At 36.7% G+C, this 23,155-nt stretch overlaps 2 protein-coding genes across 2 annotated transcripts; one reads left to right on the top strand and one right to left on the bottom strand.

The window, feature by feature from the left end:
- Positions 1 to 279: 279 nt before the first annotated feature.
- LOC149222891 (cysteine-rich receptor-like protein kinase 25) lies at positions 280 to 8,479 on the bottom strand. The gene is made up of 2 exons (XM_089387711.1): positions 8,055 to 8,479; positions 280 to 421 (listed from the first exon to the last, which is right to left on the bottom strand). Exons 1-2 carry the CDS (start codon positions 8,477 to 8,479, stop codon positions 280 to 282), a joined length of 567 nt encoding a protein of 188 aa, XP_089243837.1.
- A 6,768-nt stretch (positions 8,480 to 15,247) lies between these two features.
- LOC149222890 (uncharacterized) lies at positions 15,248 to 15,859 on the top strand. The gene has a single exon (XM_089387710.1). It carries the CDS (start codon positions 15,248 to 15,250, stop codon positions 15,857 to 15,859), a length of 612 nt encoding a protein of 203 aa, XP_089243836.1.
- The last annotated feature ends 7,296 nt before the right edge of the window (positions 15,860 to 23,155 follow it).

Genomic DNA, 23,155 nt, shown 5'->3' with positions numbered 1-23,155 from the left:
TGTGTATAAAGGCTACGCCCCTCACGTTCGCCGATGCGGTAATTGCGATGCGATTTGATCGCAATCGCATCCATGGTGTGTATCAAGGTTGCTCCCCTCGGCTTCCGCCGATGCGATATTGTGATGCGATCTGATCGCAATCACACGTCGCCATACGTAAAGGCCCAAAATTACCAAAAACCCAATCCGACGACTCCCGTCGCGCCCAATAAAGCGACTCGCCCATCAACTTACTCCTCCGTCGTTCAATCAGCTCTACCAAGATCCAATGGCCCACGCTCATTCCACTCCTGCTTCTTCCAATATCCCTCCCAAGCCATCTCCATCGTCTATCCTCCCGATCCGACGGGCCGACCTTTCTCCCTCATCCCGCTCATCATCTTCTGCCACGCGATCCACGTCCCTTAACCGTACCGTGCACCTGAAGGACGAAAGTGATTAGCTCACTAGTACCAGTTGCAGTGGCTCCGCAACAACCACATTTAACAGACAGCATGGCCAAGGAGGAAAATGACAGAGCTTGAGCGTGTAACTCCATTTTTCAGTTATGGAGCTTCATCCTATACGGCACTCCAACTGCACGAGAGGACAACAGAGCGCAGGGAAAAGATCAGATTCATCACTACAGCAAGCAAATGCACTCAGAAGCTCCATCAGGCAACTAAATGCGGTTGGTGGTAAATTATGACCCCTCCATACTTAGGATGGCTGAGTGCCTCTATTTTGAAACTCTATATATACCCAGAAAAAAGATGTAATCAGGGTTGATGGTTATTGTTTTGATGTAAGGTTCAACTTCTGGAGACTGTAACTATTTTGATACTTGCAGCGTCTTGTCTTCATTTTCAGCTAATACAAGATTTTTTTGTTGTTAATTGCTCACTTTTCATTCTTCTTCTGTTCCAATCGCTGTGCCTGATATGTTTGTATTTCTGAGCTCTTGATGTTTAGCATTAGAGAAGCTGTCATCCTATCTCTCTGTTAAAGTCTTGTATGTATGAGCGAATGAGTTATTCACATTTATTCTAACCTAATGCGAGAGAGCCATATCATTCCTGTCCGTGTATTAGGGAATTAGATTTGCAGACTTCTTTACCTGGTTGCAGCCGGCCATCACATGTTTTTTTGTGCTTCCGCTCGTGTGTTCATTATTGACCATATCACCCAATCCTTAAACTGTGAGTAATTGGTGGTCTAAAGCCTCGTAGTACCTGGGGAGTTCACGCATGTCTAGAGTTAAGCGAAGTAGAAGTGGTTATCAGCTTGAACAAGCATCATTCCTTCCATTCATCCATTTGCAACATTAAGTTTGAATTGTATGTTCATGAGCAACTCCGAGCTACAACCTAGAAGTTTCTGGTTGATAACAGGACTCATCTTCCCTGAAAAGGTCTTTGCTAACTCACCAAAGTCTACAATCTTCAGATTTAATATATCCCTCCGTCCAGCAAAATATGTTTGAATTATGTCTCTACGAATAATTCACAACTGTGAATCCAAGAAGCCACTTCTATACCCATTATGATGTTATCCCGTTTATGCCAATGAAGCTGCCTCTTCTTCTCTCGATCAGTTATTTGTATTTTTCCAAAATACAGAATTCAAAGCTTTTAAATAATTAATCCGATTACATGGTATGAAAATTTATCATCTTTCTCTCAACCAAAAAATTTCCGAAGTGACTTAGTTAGGATATTCCGACACATAGGATATAGTTAAGTTCAACTTGGTCTAGCATAGAGTTAGGTTAGAGTTAGGTAAAGTGTGTTTCTTTACCGTTGTACATTTTGTAACTTACAATCCGACGGTCACGATATGTAGTGATCCGACGGTTCACTCTCACCTCGGTATTACCGACACTTGATCCGTGGCTTGACACCCGATTGGTCCATGAGTTCTATTTAAAGCGCATGGAGGGTCATTGTTCGGGTAATCCGTGCATGAGAGAAGCTTATGTAAATTTTCATTCTTTGATTAATAAATTGTCTGTACCCACGTTGGGACAGGCCGTGGACTGTTTCCCTCCTTGCACTCTGAGGTTTTAACCACGTCAAAAATACTGGTGTATTGATTTGAGATCTGGTTGTGAGCGGTGTCCTTTTGGTATTCTTTCTGAGGAACTTACCCTGTAAATTCCTACATGGTATCAGAGCTATTTGAGGGCCGCGTCCGTTGGTGATCCAAATCTGAAGCCGGTAGAACTGCATGCGGCTGTCGTTTCCTAGATCTGCTGTTTCTGACTGCTTTCGGGCCGAGAGGACTGCTCTGTTGCGTTCGGAGCATCTGTTTCAGTGAGGAACCCCTTTCGTTTCACGCGAAAAGGTTTCCGGTAGCCCTAGCTGCGTCATTTTTCAGATCGGGAGGTATACAGTTTTTTTTTGCAGTTTACTGTTATTTTCTCTCTGCTTATTTCGGTTTCGGTTTATTTAGCCTTTTTTTTCCCGGATCTATACCTTTCATTTCTGCGTATGCTCTTTGCCCTGCGACTCTGTGCGATCTGGGCAAATCAGAAACAGAAAGAAAGGATTTTTCTCATGCGTATGCTCTTTTCCCTGCACCTTAGTGTGATCTTGGAAAATCAGAAACATTGAGAAAAATATTTAGTTTTTCGTTAAAAGCTAACTTTGAGATTTTTTTTTAAAAATTCTAGTTTTTTGGCTAAAGCTAACTTCGAGCCGTAAGGTTCGTTTTTCTTTGCATATTCGTGTTGGGTTTTGTGTTTTGTGTTTTGTAGGGAAAAAGAGCCTTCCCAAGGCAAGCACGCAAATCGAGGCCCCCCCCCCCCCCCCTCTCTCTCTCTCTCTCTCTCTCTCTCTCTCTCAAAATATTTTGTATAGATCAATTGGTTCAAAGACTTTTTAAGAGAGTAGAGGTCTTGGGTTCAAGTCTCCATTTTGTGGGGGCGGATTTTTTCATTCCCGCACATTCGCGCACTTTGCCGGCAACGTCAACAATTTTTTTTTCAAAAAGCCATAACTTCTTCATCCGGAAGCCTTTTTCAGAGCCGTTTTTTTTTAAAACCGCCTATTTTTTCGAGATCTATCCATTGGACCACTTACTTTCAGCATCTTCAGCTTCAGTTTTTTTTTCAAAAAATGGAAAGTCCATGCCAAGTCATTCTTGACAGCACTAACTACTTCCAATGGGTAGCCTACATGGGAGATTTACTTAGAAGTAAAGGTCTCTTCAGAATAGCCACAGACCAAGAGAAGAAACCAAAGATGAAGACAAGGCCGAAAAATGGGAAAATAGACAAGATCAAGCACGTGGTTTGATAGGAATGTCTGTTTCTCCTGATCTTAGATTCCACATTGCAGAAATTGAAACTCCTCATGAAGCATTAGAAAAACTTGCTAAAGTTTTTGGGATTAAAAATGAAATTAGAGCCCATCAACTTGAAAATGAGTTGCTTACTTTGGATCCTAATAATTTTTCTTGCATTGAAGATTTCTTGTCCAAATTCAAGACCCTTAGATATCTCTTGGAAGGTGTTAAAGTTAAGAAAGAAGATGGTAACCTTATTTATTCCATCCTTACTAAGTTGGGACCAGCCTACTCTGTATTTGTTTCCACTTTCCATTCTACAAGGGAAGCTTTCATTTGTCAAGGCAAAGACTACAAACCCCCTTCCTTTGACTCCTTTTGTGATTCCTTAATAAGAGAACAAGAAAAACTCTTACACCTTGGTCTTCTTAATCTTGGAAACTCTTCCTCGAAAGCGTTAGCCGCCCAGCAGCAACCAAATTCAAAGAATCCTAAGAAGTCTTATCCTCAAAGAATGGTCCTAAACCAACTCAGCCTCAAGATGAAAGATCATTTCAGCAAAATGACAAGACCAATAAAAACAAATGGAAGAGGACTGACAGACATTGTAACTTTTGTAATCGAGATGGCCACTTAGAATCTAAATGCTTTAAGAAGATGGAAGCCTTGGAAGCCGCAATGAAGAAACATAACATCCATGTGGAGCCTACTTCAACTTCAACTTCCGGAATGGCACTTTCTGCATGTCATCGTCAATCATCTCAGTCTGGTTATGCATTAAATGTATCTTCTTCTTCTTCTCATTCTCATGAGTGGCTCATTGATTCTGGAGCCTCTTGTCACATGGCCAAAAACCAAGCCATGTTTTCTTCTTTAAATGATTGTAACACCAAAAATATATATGTTGGTGATGATAGATCTCTTAATGTTGTAGGGACTGGAACTGTTCATCTAGACAATGGTCAGTTCAATGATGTATTATGTGTTCCAAACTTATCCTGCAACCTTCTATCTGTCTATCAGATAACTCATTCAGGTGAAGGTAAAATTGTTGAATTTTCACCTCATGATGTTGTAATCAAGGATCTAAAAGATCCTAAACAGATTCTAGCTACTGGTCTTGCTGATGATTCCAAAAGGTTGTATAAGTTTCACAACTTTGGGTCATCCATCTTCCCTCAGTTTTTGTGCTCATAATGATGAAGTGAGCAAACTTTGGCATGAGCGATTTGGTCACTTAAACTATCGCTCCCTTCAGCATCTATGTAAAGAAAATATGGTGACAGGTCTTCCTATGGTATCTTGCAAATGGTGTTTGTTCCGGATGTGTACTCGGAAAACATCATCGGGACAGTTTTGACAAACGTGCCTCTTGGCACGCCTCAGCCCCTTTACAGCTTGTGCACAGTGATTTATGTGGTCCTCTTCCTGTTGCTTCATTCTCTGGCTGCAAGTACTTCTTAACTTTCATTGATGATTTCTCCAGACGCACTTGGGTATACTTCTTAAAACTCAAGAGCGAAGTATTTACCACTTTTTTGGCCTTCAAAGCATTTGTTGAAAAACAATCTGGACATCAAATTCTTAAGCTAAGAACTGATAATGGTGGAGAATATGTTAAAAAACATTCATCAAATTTTGCACCGAAAATGGAATTCAAATGCAACATACTGTTCCATACACTCCACAACAAAATGGTGTAGCTGAAAGGAAAAATCGCACCTTAAAGGAAATGGCTAATTGTATGCTGCAATCTAAAGGACTCAGTCTTAGTTTTTGGGCCGAAGCAATTAATTGTGCAAATTATATAATCAATCGCACTCCTACTAAGGTTCTAGAGAATATCACTCCAGAAGAAGCTTGGAGTTCCATTAAACCAGATGTAAGTCACTTTCGTGTGTTTGGAAGTGAAGCATGGGCCCATATTCCAGATGAAAAGCATAAAGCTTTAGAACCTAAGAGTGAGAAATGTACTTTTGTTGGATATTCTGAAGATGTAAAAGGTTATAGACTTATTCCATTTAAGTCCAAAAATGTTATCATTAGAAGAGATGTAAAATTTGATGAAAATAAATCGGCCTGCGAGCCTAGTCCGGCGGATGTGCCACCTCTTCCTATCTCTTCTATCTTTGAAAACATTTCTTCTTCTGATGATGAAAGCGAGGATGATAATCCTCCCCCACCTTCTCAGGATCCTCAACTTCCAAGATGGGTCCGTGCTACTCGGGATGCAGCAGGTGATCTTGCCGGTGATCCTACAGATCAGCGACGTACACGTTCTCAGTTTGAAAGAGCCTCTTCTTTACTGGCTCAAGCTCCAGTAAATCATGATCCTGACACTTTTGCAGAAGCTTCAGGCCATCCACATTGGGAAGCAGCTATGAATGAAGAATATCATTCATTGATGACAAATGATACATGGGATCTTGTTCCTCTACCAAAGGGACGCAAACTTGTTAGATGCAAATGGGTTTACAGAACCAAGTATGGACCAGATGGGAAAGTTGATAAACATAAAGCTCGTCTAGTTGCTAAGGGCTTTTCACAGGTTGAAGGCATTGACTACACTGAAACCTTCTCCCAGTTGCCAAAATGAACTCTATCCGCCTTGTTCTTTCCCTTGCTGCCTCTTTAAAATGGGAAGTCCATCAAATGGATGTTAAATCTGCCTTCTTGCATGGGGACTTGCAGGAAGAAATCTATATGGAACAACCCATTGGCTTCATACAAACAGACTCCAGCCTCGTTTGTCGACTTAAGAAATCCCTTTATGGCCTCAAGCAAGCTCCTCGGGCTTGGTATGCCAAAATGGATAGCTTTCTTTTAGAATCTGGCTTTTCTAGGTGTCATTCTGACAATACTGTCTACACCAAGAAAGTGGGCAACTCTCTTATCATCCTTGTTCTTTATGTTGATGATCTTATTCTTACTGGTAGTGATCCCAACCTTATAAACCATGTGAAGTCCAGCCTTAAAAAGAAATTTGAAATGACAGACTTAGGACACTTACACTATTTTCTCGGTCTTCAAGTCTTGCAATCCCAAGAAGGTATTTTCCTTTCCCAGTCCAAGTATGCTTGTGATATTCTTCGTCATTTTCACATGGAAGACTGTAAGCCAGCCCCTTCTCCCTTTCAGTCTGGAGTCAAACTTTCAGTCTCTTGTACTTCTCCTGAAGTTGATGCTACCTTATATACCGTCAACTTGTCGGAAAACTCTTGTATTTAACCCATACTCGTCCTGATCTTTCCTTTGCTGTTGGCCTTGTTGCTCGTTTTATGCAAAACCCCCGTGAAAGTCATTGGAAAGCAGCTAAAAGAATACTTCGTTATGTTCGAGGTACAGTACAGTTTGGGATTCATTACAGTGCCAAAGCAGCTCCTCTGTTAGTTGGTTTCACTGATTCTGATTGGGCTGGTGACCTTGATGATCGGAAGTCTACTGCCGGTTATGTCTTCACTCTTGGTTCAGGACCTATTACATGGGCTTGTAAGAAACAGGCTGCCATTTCTCTTTCGTCAGCAGAAGCAGAGTATCGTGGTGCCGTGGAAGCTAGTAAGGAAGCCTTGTGGCTTCGTCAGATCCTATCAGAGTTTGGCTTTGAGCAGCAGCATCCAACCACACTTTGGTGTGATAATCAAAGTGCCATTCAGCTATGCAAAGATCCAGTCCAGCATCAGCGCAGCAAACACATTGAACTACACATGCACTTCATCAGAAAGCTCATTCATGACCATGTTCTTGAAGTGCAATATTGTCCAACAGATGATCAGGTTGCAGACATCTTCACAAAGGCTCTCACAGAGGCGAAGTTCACTAAACTTCGATATATGCTTGGAGTTCAGGAAGTTGTCACTAAGGGGGGATAGGCTCTAGTGCCTCCTTCCTTCTCCTATTGTGTCATATTTGTAAATCCTTCAATCCTATCCCAAGTTGTTCTTAAGGGGGATGTTAGGATATTCCGACACATAGGATATAGTTAAGTTCAACTTGGTCTAGCATAGAGTTAGGTTAGAGTTAGGTAAAGTGTGTTTCTTTACCGTTGTACATTTTGTAACTTACAATCCGACGGTCACGATATGTAGTGATCCGACGGTTCACTCTCACCTCGGTATTACCGACACTTGATCCGTGGCTTGACACCCGATTGGTCCATGAGTTCTATTTAAAGCGCATGGAGGGTCATTGTTCGGGTAATCCGTGCATGAGAGAAGCTTATGTAAATTTTCATTCTTTGATTAATAAATTGTCTGTACCCACGTTGGGACAGGCCGTGGACTGTTTCCCTCCTTGCACTCTGAGGGTTTTAACCACGTCAAAAATACTGGTGTATTGATTTGAGATCTGGTTGTGAGCGGTGTCCTTTTGGTATTCTTTCTGAGGAACTTACCCTGTAAATTCCTACACTTACCAAACAGAAAGGTGTCAAGACTCTTGTTCAAGAAATACTCATAGACAAGCAACTTTCCTCATCCCTCTGCACAACACCCAAGCAGCTTTACTAGATTTCAGTGTTGAACATTGGCTACAATCTTCACCTCATTCATAAACTCTCGTTGGATTTTATAGACAACTTCTTCACTGCTATTTCTTTTCCGTCTCTAGTTATTCCCTGAAAGAATTAGCTCCATCAGCAACCCATGGAAAAAATCCCTCTTCGTCTCCGGCAAGTCATGCAATTTCATCTGTTACAAAAGTATAATAACTCCATCCATTTCTAAGGTGAAGAGAATTTACTCCTGGTTGAGTAGCGTCGATTCTGGATCATTCTCATGTGTTTCTGTGTAGACCAAAAAAAGTTGAATGAGAATCTAATAGAAGAATCCTCAGCTGTTCCTTCAGCGAATCCCTTGTTTGCAAGAGCATAAGCTTGATCAGAAAGGTTGGAAAGGAGATCTGAAGTGGTGCTCCTAAAACTATTTACATTACTACTAATGTCGTTTACGTTCTCCAGATAATTCCCGTCGGTGTCTAGCTTTGAAATGAAGTCGAATTTCTCGTGTCGCAGGAAGCAGTTATCCATCCATACTCGACCGCCGACTTCATTTCCGCAGAGTTGTATAACACTATCGTTTGCTGCTTTTGAACAGATTGAACAGTCCTGTTTAGATATGTTACCTTGGCACTGGAGGAGGCCATAGATTCTGTTACGACTTTTGCCATAGAAAGAAGTGTTGAACCCTGTTTGAGGTGCTTTCTTCACAAGATCACCCATTACCCTATTCAAATTGCTGGAAAATGTACTTCCATCAGCGTAAGTAGAACCATTATTGCATTTATATGACCGCAACTCTGATATAACGGAAGGAAAACTGAGAATGAATAATAAGCCGATCAAATGGAAGATAATAGTCGTCCGTTTGCAAGTATTAAAGTATATTTTCATGATCTTCGAACTGGCAGAGGTATGTAAAGGTTTCTGATGAATATGGGATACAGGCCGCTATAAAATTGATAGAGTTAGATCACAGAGACACAAGAAGCAATGATCAGGAAGCGATTGCGATTGGGAATTACCAGCAAAATGGGCGAAGTTGCTTGGAAAAGGTAAGTAAAGGCTTCCTTTTAATAACATAAACCCTGAAGTGGGACAATCTACTGGAATTGGTATCCTGAAACTATTATTTCGACATCATCAAAAATTGAAAGATAAACTTCCACGCACCATTCGGTCTCTTGTATGTATAAAATTGACATTGAATTCAATGTGTACAGAGCTGATTCCTCCTGGAAGAACGAGGTAGGGGATTGGTTTGGGTGGGGTCGTAAACTCTACTTAAAATTAAATCCATAATAAATTTTCAAAACTGGCAAGTAGGTTTAGAATTTCAAAACAAAGCCATAATAAATTTTCAAAACATTTTTTCAAACATATAGTGTTTCAAACTTGCAAGTAGGGTTGGAATGTCAACATAAACACAACAGTCATGGAATTCCAAAACAGCTTTTCAAATTGGCAAGTATGGTTGGGATTTGGAAACAAATTTATCTGCGATGGAATTTCAAAACAGACCTATCGATCATGTGACTGTTTTCACACCTTCTCAGCTTATTTTCACAATTTAGGCTTATGCCAATTTAGTGAAAATTCCGTAGGCCTATGCCAATTTAGTGAAATTCCATGCCCATTACAGAGTCCTTAAGCCTATGCCAATTCAATGAGAAGAGCATTTCGATATCCTATATTATCATGATTTCATATTGGCTTAATATATTTTAGCATCAAACTGACTACAATTTTAGCAAAAAAATAAATTAAAATTAAAAAAAAATCCTAGGCATTTTTATCAAATACTCTTTCGAGTGCGTTCAATAAACAAAATGTCTGAAACTTTTGTTTGTCGTATACCGTTAAAAGAAAATTATAACCATTTTGTTAAATAATTAAATTTTGATTTAAAATACATTTTTAATATTTAATTTGTTTTTAAAAAATATTATTAATTTATATGTAGATTATGATCGTAATTTTACATGTGAAATTTTCACATTTCAAAGATTAATATAAAGTAGAGTAATTTGGTAGGCAAAGAAGGAACAATTGGTTTGTCGTATACCGTTAAAAGAAAATTATAACCATTTTGTTAAATAATTAAATTTTGATTTAGAATACATTTTTGATATTTAATTTGTTTTTAAAAAATATTATTAATTTATATGTAGATTATAATCGTAATTTTACCTATTAAATTTTCACATTTCAAAGATTAATATAAAGTAGAGTAATTTGGTAGGCAAAGAAGGAACAATTGGCTTGACTTAAAAGTTTAAGTTTCATCTTCTTTACTATGGCCAATTGAAAATGGAAGATATTTATATAAAAAAAATACATAAACAAAAGAAGTCAAGGTTCACAAAATTAGGGGAAGTTTTGGAATCCCCAAAGAAAAAGATTATTTTTGAGTTTTCACAAAAATACAATGGGGAAGTCTTGGAATATAAAAGAAGAAAAAGACAATTTTTGAGTTTTCACAAAAAAAAAAAGGAAGAAAGAGAATAGGACAAAAAATAAATAAAAGAAGTCAAGGTTCACAGAATTAAGGGGAAGTCTTGGAATCAAGAAGAAAAAGACTATTTTTGAGTTTTCACAAAAAACAATGGGGAAGTCTTGGAATATAGAGGAAAGAGACTATTTTTGAGTTTTCACAAAAAAAAAAAGAGGAAGAAAGAGGATAGGACAAAAAATAAATAAAAGAAGTCAAGGTTCACAGAGTTAAGGGGAAGTCTTGAAATCCAGAAGAAAAAGACTATTTTTGAGTTTTCACAAAACACAATGGAGAAGTCTTGGAATATAGAAGAAAGAGACTATTTTTGAGTTTTCACAAAAATAAAATGGAAGAAAGAGGACAGGACAATTTTAGTCTTGGTGAAAAAAATAAAATACAAAGAATAAGATAATAACAAGGATTTGGTGTGGAATTTTATCTTTAAAATTTACTATGATATAGCTAAGGGAATAATGAATGTAATGTGATCATAATCATGAAATAGGTTTATTTAATACTTATTGGGTAAAAATATGTTCACTATATAATTAAGAAGAAATAATATAATAATAAATAGTAGTTAGCATAAACCCTTCCGTATAATATTGAAAGTATAAATACTTATTATACATGAGTTTCTAGAGCATGGGTATAGAGGGTACTTGATATGAATATCTATTGCAGCTGAAAATTTGCTTAAATTTAACAGAAACAATAAATTTAGAGTAGTAATAATATATTTCAAAAAATCTATAAACATATACAAATAAAGTAAATTTAAAAAAAAATTAAAATAAAATATAATTGAGTAATGTCATAACTTAAACTAATTTATCCTTTTAAATCTTTAGTAATGATCATATGTTTAATCCTTTTAAATTTTCTCACACCCCTATATTTATGTTCAGATACACATAAATTGGGTTTATGTGACATTAAATTGATCATCTACTATGAATGACTATATATAATTTATATTTCATATCATGACATCTTTTGTAAATTTGGCCTACAACTCCATCCTATTTCATCAATTTGTTAAGTTACACAATAATCATTGTCAAGTGTGAGTATCCATTATTGCTCTCAAAAGTAGTTAGTACATGGTTGTCTCTACCCTTTTTTTTATTGTGGTAATTGCTTTTTTCTCATGTGAATGAGTTGGCTGTTTTAACTAATATCAAACTTTTTATTTTAAATATTTTGGGTTTAATATTGTGTATGATCCTAAATTGCTATATCAATTTATTAAAATAAGGTGAGCTAGCTATAAACATTTAAGACATCAATTAAATTTGTTTAATATTTTAATGACGATATAAAAAAATCCATATTTACTCACATGAAGACACTATTAGCGTATATTTTGAGTGTGAAAAAATCTAAATAGCTAGAAAGGATAAGCCCTCTTAATACGTACAATCTTGATATGTTAAAAAAATGATATGATTGATATATTCAATTGGTAAAAATCTTATAAAAGCTCCTTGCTTTCCATGAAGCTTCTAAAAGCTCCTAAATAAGGAGTTTTTACAAAATCGCAAAAAAAGGGAGTGCTCAAATCAAGCTCCCATAAAGCTCTTGAAAAATTCCCAATCTCCCTAAGAAAAGCTCCTAAATAAGGAGTTTTTTGTAAACTCGCAAAAAAAGGGAGTGCTCAAATCAAGCTCCCATAAAGCTATTGAAAAATTCCCAATCTCCCTAAGAAACTCCCCACGAAAGGGAACATTTATAACAAGCTTAAGGCTCACAAGAGCGAGGATACGTCATGTACAACCTCCTCAACTTCTAGGAGTAGTAACCATAATATTATGATAAATACATATCAATATTGTTGTATGGGATAATTGAGTGTTGATTCTTGTATAAACATGGCTCAGAGTGATTCCTCCCATAAAGAGTAGTTGATGGTGTCACTCCACTTTGAGGGTTCTCTATATTCTTGTGTTGTTTATAAAGGGTGCATTTGATATATGAAATTAATGATTTATTTTGTAGTTCTTACATATCAATGTTCATTATAAGTGCGATCAAAGTTATTTCTTGCACAAAAATATGTATATGTTTGTTATCTTTTGAAGGAAAAAAGAGGATAACAATATTCATTATGATTTTCAAACATTATGTGTAGAATTTGAAGAAACCAACTACCAATATAAGTTCCACCACTAAAAAACAAACATTATATCTTTAGTTAAGCATGCACATAGTTTTCATATTATATATCTTTTGATAGTGTCTATATTCTAGTCAAACTAGTACCAACAAATGCAAAAGTGAATATGGTATTTCATAATTGTTGTCATAATATCCAATTAGAGAATTATTGGAAAGGTTATTATAATTTTACAATCATCACCTCTAGCCCTAGTTACACAAAGATTAATATTGAAAATTAAGTTAATTCTTCAAAAACTTAGTTTTATTTTTGGAAAGATGTATGTTATAGAGAGATCAAATGGACCTAATATTGAAGAATATACAAAATGGATGAAATTAAAATATATAATAAGTTGGAAAGTGAATATTATCACTCATTTAAGGGATAAATAATTTATATGGTATGACTCACATTTCTCGCTAGAAATAATTAAAATTCCATATGGAGAATATGAAATAATATAGTTAGATAGATAATTTTATGGCACTATGAAGGGTACAAAGAGCACTAATCTGTCAATTTTCCATTAAATGACATGTTTGTCAATGCAAAATTTTGCACATCTATTTAAATAAATTCAAAAAACATGAGCACCCTTTTGAAGAGGACTCGTAAACAAAGATAATGGTATTTTTTGAAATTGTTTTGTTATGTATATTTTATGTTATTGATTTTTATTCAGCCCCTTTGAAATTGTCCAAAAAAAATTCGAGCATTACTTTTAAAATAAATTAGATAAAAAGTATCATATGAATTCGAAAATGTCAAACTCATATGGCATTAGATAGAGGATTCCTTCATGAATCCAACATGATCAACTCTACCACATAAGGTCAATTTTTTCCTTAAGTATGCTAGGGTACAAAATGGTGTTGCAAAGAAATTTATAGAAGGAGAGATAAAACCTTGTTTTTTAGGACCTCAATAGCTCAATCGAGTGCTTAAAATGCTTGATCGAATGCTTGAGATATAAGTTCAAATAGCTTGATTGAGGGTTTAAGAAACACTTGATCAAGCCCTTAACCTGGTTAAATAGAGGCTTGATCAAGCCATAGCTCAATCTAGCACAGGGATTTTAATGAAAAATAGAGGCTTGATCAAGTCCTAGAGCTTGACGGATGGAGTGAGATGCTGGTTCTAAAGCATTAAAAACCCTGAAGCAAACCCTAGCTGCATCGCTCCATGACCACCTTTGGGGGGGCATCGACCCCCCCAGCCTTCGGCCCCTTCGTCTTCGTTAGCTTTCCTTCTTCGCCCGCCAATACCCCATCAGGCTCCTGATCCAGGGCCAATGGCAAAGATTCGGCTGCAAACCCTACTTCAAATGCTAATGGATCCATGGCCGCAGGGAACACTACCAGCCAAAACAGGGCAACAGGCCCACCCGCTACAAGCCGTTATCGGAGGAAACACCATCTTTGATCATCGAAGACCCCTGGATCGAAGAATATAGAGATCACATGAGTAAACATGCCCTAATATGTCATTTCATGGGAGTGCGACTCAATGAAAAGGCTCTTTGTTGGTGGATAAACCAGAAATGGAAGCCCAAATGGAACTATGAGCTTCAGTTGGGGGCAAGAAGTTTTTTCACAGTCATATTCTCTCACAGGGATGGCAGAGATCGCACTTTTGAAGGATGCCCATACTTTTACAACTCGGCAGGACTATACATGACGTTCTGGAGACCCAACTTTGCTCCTGAATAGGAAGACTTCAAAAAGGTTCCAGTTTGGCTCAGACTCTACTCCCTGCCTGTTGATTACTGGAATAAGCACATCTTGGAAGTCATCGGGATAAGCTGGGCATCTTCATCAAAACCTCAGATCTCACATCTCAAGGTAAATGCACTGCCTATGCTAGAATATGCGTTTACATGGACGTCTCAGGACCCCTCCTAGGTCATATTGATCTGATCCACAAAGAGTTTCATTGGAAGCAATCCATCGACTATGAAAACATCCCTTTTAGATGCAGGAAATGCCGACAACACGGACATCTCAGTCATGGGTGCCCTCTAAATCAATCCCCACCTCAAACCCAAGTGGACAAGGTGGATAACCTCCCCCCAGAGTTCATCCCAATTTCCAGGAAAAACAAAAAGCAAAAGGGCAAAAATCCTCTTAAAAACTCCTCCAACCGGACCCCCACCCAGCCGAATAGATTTGAAGTGCTGGGCAACCTTGATCCAAACGAGAACCCTTTGGAACCCCCGCCCTGTCTGCTCAAGCTCCACCCACACATGTTCAGTCATCAAACCCTACAAACACCTCCATCCCAAACCTGGCCTCACTCCAAGCCCAGCCACAACAACAAAACCCACAGGGCAATAACATTTAGAATGATGCAAGCCATATCTCATTATAAGCCCCTCCTTGCATAGAAACACATTGAGACCAGCCACCCTCAACCACTCCTTCCAATCCCCTGGAAGAGATCCTAGGTGACGTAGATCTCCAAGCGGTCAATGAGCAATAGTGCAAACAGGGAGTGGATGCCATTCCCCAGGAACACCTGGAAAAAATCGAAATGGCATATCTGCAATTAGAATATATCAATCAGAATGTAGCTAAAAAGAAATGGGGAAATAGCAGCCAAACAGGCATCCAAGCCAACTTGGATCTGGACCAATACAAGCTGAAAGGCCCGGGAAGGAAAAGGGGGAGAAAATCACAAAACAACAAATAAAAGAACTCGATAGGCGCCTAATCAATGAAGGTAAAATTAGGGATCTGGTCCTATCCACGCCGAAGGTTACTCAATGAAGATTACAGCCTAGAACATCAGAGGGCTAAATGGCACCTCCAAGAGACGAATCTTAAAAAACCGTCTTTTCATGCAATCGCTAGACCTTATCCTTCTCCAAGAATCCAAGTTCTCCTCCAACAGCATAGAGACGCTTAAGAAACTATTTGCAAAAGGCTATCACTGCATAAGCACAGAAGCCATTGGGCAGGCAAGAGGGCTTCTCATGTTTTGGAATAAAAACAAGTTCTTCATGCAGAATGCTCTGTCCACCAAGCACTCGTTATCAGTCATCTTTAACATGCTAGAATCAAAGCGAACGATATGCATTACCAATGTGTATGGACCTCAGCGAATCCAAGAAAAATTCAAGATGCTGGAAGACCTGGATGAGATCCGACAACACCATGGAGCCAACCAATGGATTCTAGGTGGTGATTTCAACATGATCACCACCCTAGAGGACAAGAAAGGAGGCTTAATAAGACTAGATAAAGATGCGGAAGCATTCAACACCTTCATAGCTGCATCTAAACTCATAGATGTTCCCACAGTCAATGGTCTGTATACTTGGAACAATAAGCAAGGGGGAAATAGGCAGGTTGCTCCGAGGCTCGATAGGTTCCTTATCTCGGAGTCCATCATGCTCCAAAATCTAGACATGGAAGCCAGCATTCTGCCGATTGGGGGATCCGATCACTAGCCGGTGCAGATGCACTTCACCAATATGGACAAGCCTCAAAACAGGCCTTTCAGATTCGAAGGTTTTTGGATAGATCAGCCAACCTTTATGCAAAATATATAGAGCTGGTGGACTCAAACCACCATAGAGAGCGACAACATCATGTACATCTTCCAACAAAAGCTCAAGATCATCAAGGCTAATCAAAGGCGCTGGAACAAGAACACCTTTGGTAACATCCTTCAAGCCAAAAGAGAGCTCGAGGGGAAAATGGCGAGCCTCCAACAAACAATGATCATGGAAGGACCCAATGAGGAAAGGTTAACTCAGGAATCAAACCTTCAAAAGCAATGGGAAGAAAGGCTAAGACAAGAAGAGTTGCTCTGGAAACAAAAATCTCGGGTGCAATGGTTAAAACATGGGGAATGCAATACAAGCTTCTTCCACAAGTCAACCATTCATCATAGAGCTAACAATTGTATTCTATCCCTCACAAATTCTGATGGAGATAAAGTTTTTACCCGTGAGAAAATAGGATCTGAACTTCGCTCATACTTCAATTCGCTTCTCTCTAATCCCAATCATGATAGAACCTAAGCTATAACTAACATCATTGATGCTATTCCCCCCTTAGTCATGGAGGAGCAAAATTTCCTTCTCTTAATAGAGTTCACGGAGCAGGAGATTGAAGAAGTCGTCTTTACCATGGCCACTGACAAAGCCCCAGGACCAGACGGCTTCACAATTGAATTCTTCAAATCTTGCTGGCCCATTATCAAAGCCGACCTCTTCACTCTAATTAAGAATTTTCACAGAACCAAGAGATTGCTGCCAGCCAGCAATGCCACCTTCCTCACCCTAATTCCAAAAACGGATCATGCTGACTCCCCTGACAAGTTCAGACCCATAGCCCTTTGCAACGTCCTCTATAAAATCCTATCAAAACTGATGGCCAATAGACTCAAGCCCATCCTTCCCTCTATCATATCTCCTGAACAGTCAGGCTATGTTGAAGGCAGGCAGATAACAAACAACATAATTCTCACACAGGAAATGCTGCATTCTATCAAAACACAAAGGATTCCAGGTATGCTCATTCAGCTTGACCTCTCCAAGGCCTTTGATAAAATTAGCTGGACCTACATCAGAGCAATCCTCCAGGCTTTTGGCTTTAGTCAGATTTGGATAAATTGGATAATGGAAATGGTCTCAGGAGCATTCTTTTTAATCATGCTGAATGGCGCCCCCCTACAACCTTTCCTCTTGTCTAGAGTTATTAGACAAGGAGATCCCCTGTCACCTTTTCTCTTTGTCATCATGGTGGAGGGTCTGGGAAGATCTCTATCCCAAGCAATCCAAAAGAATCAGCTCAAAGGCATCAGGGTTGCACATCAAGGCCCCACAGTAATGCATCAACAATTCGTAGATGACACAATGCTCATGGGCACCCCCATGGTGAAGGAAGATCGAACATTCAGCAAGGTGCTAAGGACATTCATGGAGGCCTCAGGTATGGAAATTAACCTCACAAAATCCAAACTTTTTTTCTTCAATACTTCTATTCCTGTGCAGAGAAATCTCAGCAAAATTCTCAAAATTTAGAAGAACTCCCTTCCAACCAAATACCTTGACATCCCTCTTTCAGAATATGCCCCCAAAGCTGCAAACTGGGAAGACCTCCTTAACAAAATGAAGGCCAAGGAGGTCCCCCCGACTCCCACTCTGCATCATGTATTCTACTGTATCATATTAATATAAAGTACTGTTGAACCTTTACAAAAAAAAAGTCCTAGAGCTTGATGGAGCTCCTGTGTAACCTCGGGTTACAAAGGAGCTCGATCAAGGGCTAAAATATTTCTCGATCGAGATACTTTTTCCCACCCAAAATGTGCCCTTCCATGCCAAAAAGTGAAACCCAGCTTCATGCATAGACCCTTATAAATAAACATAATTTTATCAATGTTAATTTGGCTAAAATATTGCAAGATTCCACAAAGCATATTCAATGAATACAAGTTGAGGGGGAGAATGTTCAAAATTTTCAATATTTGAAGATTAACATGGATAAATATGTGTTGCAATTAGATTTTCATGTTGGATATGTGGATGATGTGGATATTGTTTTGGGATATCCTTGGATGGGATTATTTGATATAGTTATTATTAAAGTGCAAAAGAAAATTTTGAAATTTTGGTACAAGAAAAGGAAAATTACCTTGTAGAATATTTCTCTTTCATTTAATCTCCAAATTCATAGACAAACACATAATATAATTTCCAAATTTGATTTATTGTTATTGAGATATAAGTGAAAAATTACCCCAAAAATACTTGCTTATTTTTCCATATAAATGAAATGAGGATAGTAACTGCAATGTAGAATAGTCCCTGCATCTACCACTAATTGATTGATTAAGGCAATGTGGGCTCCGAGGTTTTTCATTTTTCAAGAATGCTCTTTTTCCGAAATTGTCTTCGCAATCTTTCATTATTCCCTCCTCCACACATTCTTCCTATGCACATCTACACTCTGCATAATGAAATCCACCTCAACACATCTCCCACCTCCGCACATGCTTCCTACACATAATGAAAGTCACCTCAACACAAATTTGCGGCTATTCCCACCTCCACACATCAACGACAAACAAAATGAGAATAAAAATGACAATTTTGTGTGATCACGGAGCAAGAACTTGATATAATGTGAAATATATGCATACACATGTTACCCACACAATTTCTCCATTTCGTACTCCTCAAACACAAATGGGATTCCATGAGATTTTAGATTACATTGCGAAGTGTGGAGAGCTTTCATAGTCCAGAGTTTTCCCTACACTCCACACAATGATAAAGCTTCCACAAAATTCATACATGCTATGTTTGTTCTTGCTATTGAATATTGACTTGTCAACTTCTACTAATAATTTCTCAATGTTGTAGTTATTGAGAGTAATTTTATTGATGGAAAGACTATTTAGAGTGTTTGTGGAGGACATCAATTGTTTTTTAATTGATCATAAAATTATTGTTGAGTCCACAATTCATTTCCAGTTATGTGAGTTCAATGTTTCAAAGCTATAAAGTCCTCATATATTCATGGTCCAATTACAAATAAAAATAATAGTAACCAACAATCAATTTTGTAGCATGAACAAGTAAAATGTATATGAATTGTGCGGAGTGTGGAGAAAACATCGCATAATGAAAGCTCTCTGCGATTCACATATAACAATGAGATGTTGTGGAGGACGTCAAACATTTTTTAATTGGTCATACAATTATTGCTGAGTCAACAATTTGTTTCCAGTTGTGCAAGTTCAATATTTCAAAGTTATAAAGTCTTTAGATGTTCATGTTCCAATTACAAATAAAAATAATAGTAGATGGCAGTGAATGTTGCAACATAAATAAACAAAGCATGTGTGAATTATGTGGAAGCTTTGCCTTTGTGTGGAGTTCAGAGAAAACTCCGCACAATGAAAGATCTTCGTACTCCAAAAATGAAGGAGCAACGCTGGTGACGATGCAGATGATTGGGAAATCTAAATTGCTCAAATTCCCAATAGCATAATCGTCATATGTACATTTGTGTCCACCAAATGATGCAATACTATTGTTTTAACTTTATATATATATATATATACTATATATATATATATATATATATATATATATATATATATATATAATCTGTTAGATTTTTTTGAATATAGAGGTATATGCATCTATGTTAATTTTGAAAATATACATTAATATTAATATTTTAGTACTTTGAAAAACATGTTTTTAGTTTTAATATTTTAAATTTTAAATATATATGGAAATTGATATATTATATAAGATAAGATAATTAGATTTAATTTTCATGTGTTAATTTAAAATTTAATGCTTCCAAATAATGAATGTGGCACTTTGTAATAATGTGTTTTTCTTTGGATGTTTTTAATTATAATGTGTTTTAACGCTTTTGGAGTTAATCACTTGCAATTTGACCAGCCTAATTTATTATTATGGCTATCTTTGTGTAATTAATAGATTGTGCAGAGTGCAGAGCAACACAATGACAACTTGAAAGCTTCCTCCGCACAATGGATTCCTTCGTAGTCCAGCACATATGCATTTGTGTTAATTTTGAAAATATATGTTAATATTAATATTTTAATGTTTTGAAAATCATGCTTTTAGTTATGATATTTTAATGCTTTGAAATAATATCATATTGTGTAGTCATGATTTTTAAATTTGATGCAATATGAATTTTAATTGAAAAAATAATATATAGATAGTTTAAATTTTAAACATATATCAAAATCAGTATATAAGATAACTAGATTTCATTTTGATACGTTAATTTATATGTTAATGTGTTCAAATAATATTTTTCTTTGGATCTTTTAATTGTAATGCGGTTTAATTCTTTTGGAGTTAGTACATGTGCAATTATTATGGTTATCTTTTTGTAATTAGGCACACTTCATTTTTTATTATTAATAGATTATGTTGAGTGCATAGGTCCACACAATGAAAGCTTCTTCCACAGTCCTGCAGAAGATCAATGGTTATTGTATTATTAAAAGATTGTGCGAAGTGCAGAGGTCATTATAGTGAAATTTTGAAAACTTCCTCTGCACAATAGACTTCCTTCGCAGCCCTTCACATATGCTTTTTTGCTAATTTTGAAAATATACATTAATATTAATATTTTAATGCTTTGAACATCATGGATTAAGATTTTATATCTTAATATTTGAGATAATGCCATATGTAATAATGCTTTTTAATTTTGATGCAATGCGAATTTTAATTGAAATTTTTTAATATCTTAATGTTTGAAATAATGTCATCTCTATTAATTGTTTTTTATTTTGATGCAATGTGAATTTCGATTGAAAAAAAATTAATATCTTAATGTTTATAATAATGTCATATGTAAATTTTTATTTTTTAATTTTGATGCAATATAAATTTTAATTGAAAAATTAATATATAGATTAGTTTAAATTCTAAATATATATTGAAATTAATATATAAGATAATTAGATTTAATTTTGATATGCTAATCTAAAATTAATGCTTTCAAATAATGAATATGGTGGTTTGTAAGAATGTGTTTTTCTTTGATGTTTTAATTGTAATGCATTTTAACTCTTATGGTGTTAGAAAACGTGTAATTTGGCTTGCCCCATTTATTATTATGATTATATATATGTAATTAGGCTAGCTTCATTTCTATTATTAATAGATTGTGCGGAGTGCGGCAGCCCGCACAATCAAAGCTTGAAGGTTTCCTCCGAATAATGGACTTTAGAGACAGTCCCACACATATGCATTTGTGTTATATTTGAAAATACATGTACCATATATTTTAATGCTTTGAAATAATGTTTTTCTTTGGATCTTTTAATTGTAATTTGTTTTAACTCTTTGTTGCCAGTACGAGTGCGATTTGACTAGTCTCATTTATTATTATGGTTATCTCTGTGTAATTATACACACTTCATTTTTTATTATTAATAGATTGTGCGAAGTGCGGAAGTCTACAAAATGAAAGCTTGAAATCTTTCTTCGCAGTCCCGCACAAGACTCGTGGTTAGTTTATTATTAATAGATCGTGCGGAGTGAGAAGGTCCACACAATGAAAGCTTGAAAGTTTTCTCCACACAATTGGCTCACTCCATAGTCGCGCACATATGCATTTGTGTTAATTTTGAAAGTGTACATTAATACTAATATTGTAATGCTTTGAAAATCATGCTTTTAGATTTGATATTTTAATGCTTTGAAACAATGTTATACTGTCTAATAATGTTTTTTAATTTTGTTGCAATGCAGATTTTAATTGAAAAAGTAATATATAGATTAGTTTAAATTCTAAATATATATAGAAATTGATAGATAAGTGTTGTACTATGAAACAACCCCTCCATTTATGTATAATAATAGCTAATTAGACATATAAATGGGGATCCTTTTAATTTTTTTTTTTTAGTCCTTAGAAAATAAATCCTAACTTGAAGAAATCGCATTGAAAAAACTCTTAGAATCACCCAAGTTTAAGGATCCCCATCACAAATCGCAAACTGCATTTTTCCATGTGATGATCATAAAACACCTTAAGGAAATTGTGATATGAGATCAAACCTCTCACTGCGACATACTGAGCAAAACTCCTTAAGAAATTGCAAATCACATTTCGCGAAAGTCACAAGTAAAAAGACCTGCCACAAGGTCATCCGCAAACAATTTGCGAAATGTGATATTGCGATATCTACAATCACATTTCACATCATGAACATGTAACATTATATAACATTGTTTTAAAAACTGTGATGCACGCGTGGGAAGTAACTATCTTTTAAACATAATAATGAACGGTTTGACATGATAATTAATATTTAGAGGCTTGAGGAGAGGTGATGATTTAGCAAGTTATGGCTAGTTAATGTTGAATATCTCATTTGAAATCTTCCCATGATTCAAAGTCTTTTCACAAATATTTCAACCTTAATCGCCTAATAATGTATGCACTGATATATCTCGTCCATTTCAGGCAAGCTACAAAATATATGTCATTGCAGAAGGTGATGCAGAAACAGAAAAAATTGAGCATTGTAGAGTCTGAGCTTACAAAAATGTCTCCTATATTCTCTGATATGGTCTGCAGCACTGATGGAGGTGCAAAAACTTGGGAGGTGATATACAATAGGCTTGAGGACGAGCGTCCCAAGATTACTGTCACAAGAGCAACAACTGACTCAATAAAACCTTCAGGACTCCAATTCAAGGATGCTGCCTATTCTTTCCTTCATAGGATAGGAGCGAGACCTAAAATCATCCCATACACTAATATGATCAGGTGGGTGGTGGAAAACCTTGCCATTGAAGATAGGCAATTTAAGAATTTGAGAATGGAACTCATGCGGTCATTCAGAGCAGAGGACCTGAAGTAAATGTACGATATACCTGACCCTCAAGATTTATATGATAAAACATACGTGGCCAACTTTGCGAAGAAGAACGAAGAACCCCTCAAGATGATTCAGGGCTGGAGAGTATTGGAGAATAAGTTCAAATTTGATAAATTGGGTATGTATCCTATAGTCTCTTTGGCTAATCCCTACAACTATCAAGCTGCTATGTTATGTAGACTATACGGGTTACCTAATAATGCTAAGTTTTCCATAGAATGGATCCCTCTTATTGATGCCTGTGTTAATTCGCACATCATGAATTGGGCCACCATCCTATCTGATATCCTAGCCACTATCATCACTGAATATCGACAGAAGATATCCTTCTCTCCATAGAACC

The sequence above is a fragment of the Pinus tabuliformis genome, chromosome Q, assembly GCF_031772625.1.
Source record: "Pinus tabuliformis cultivar Carrire ecotype Pingquan chromosome Q, CPIR1, whole genome shotgun sequence".
NCBI lineage: Eukaryota > Viridiplantae > Streptophyta > Pinopsida > Pinales > Pinaceae > Pinus > Pinus tabuliformis.
The sequence above is the reverse complement of the archived record's forward strand: the minus strand, read 5'-3'. Positions and strand labels throughout refer to the sequence as shown.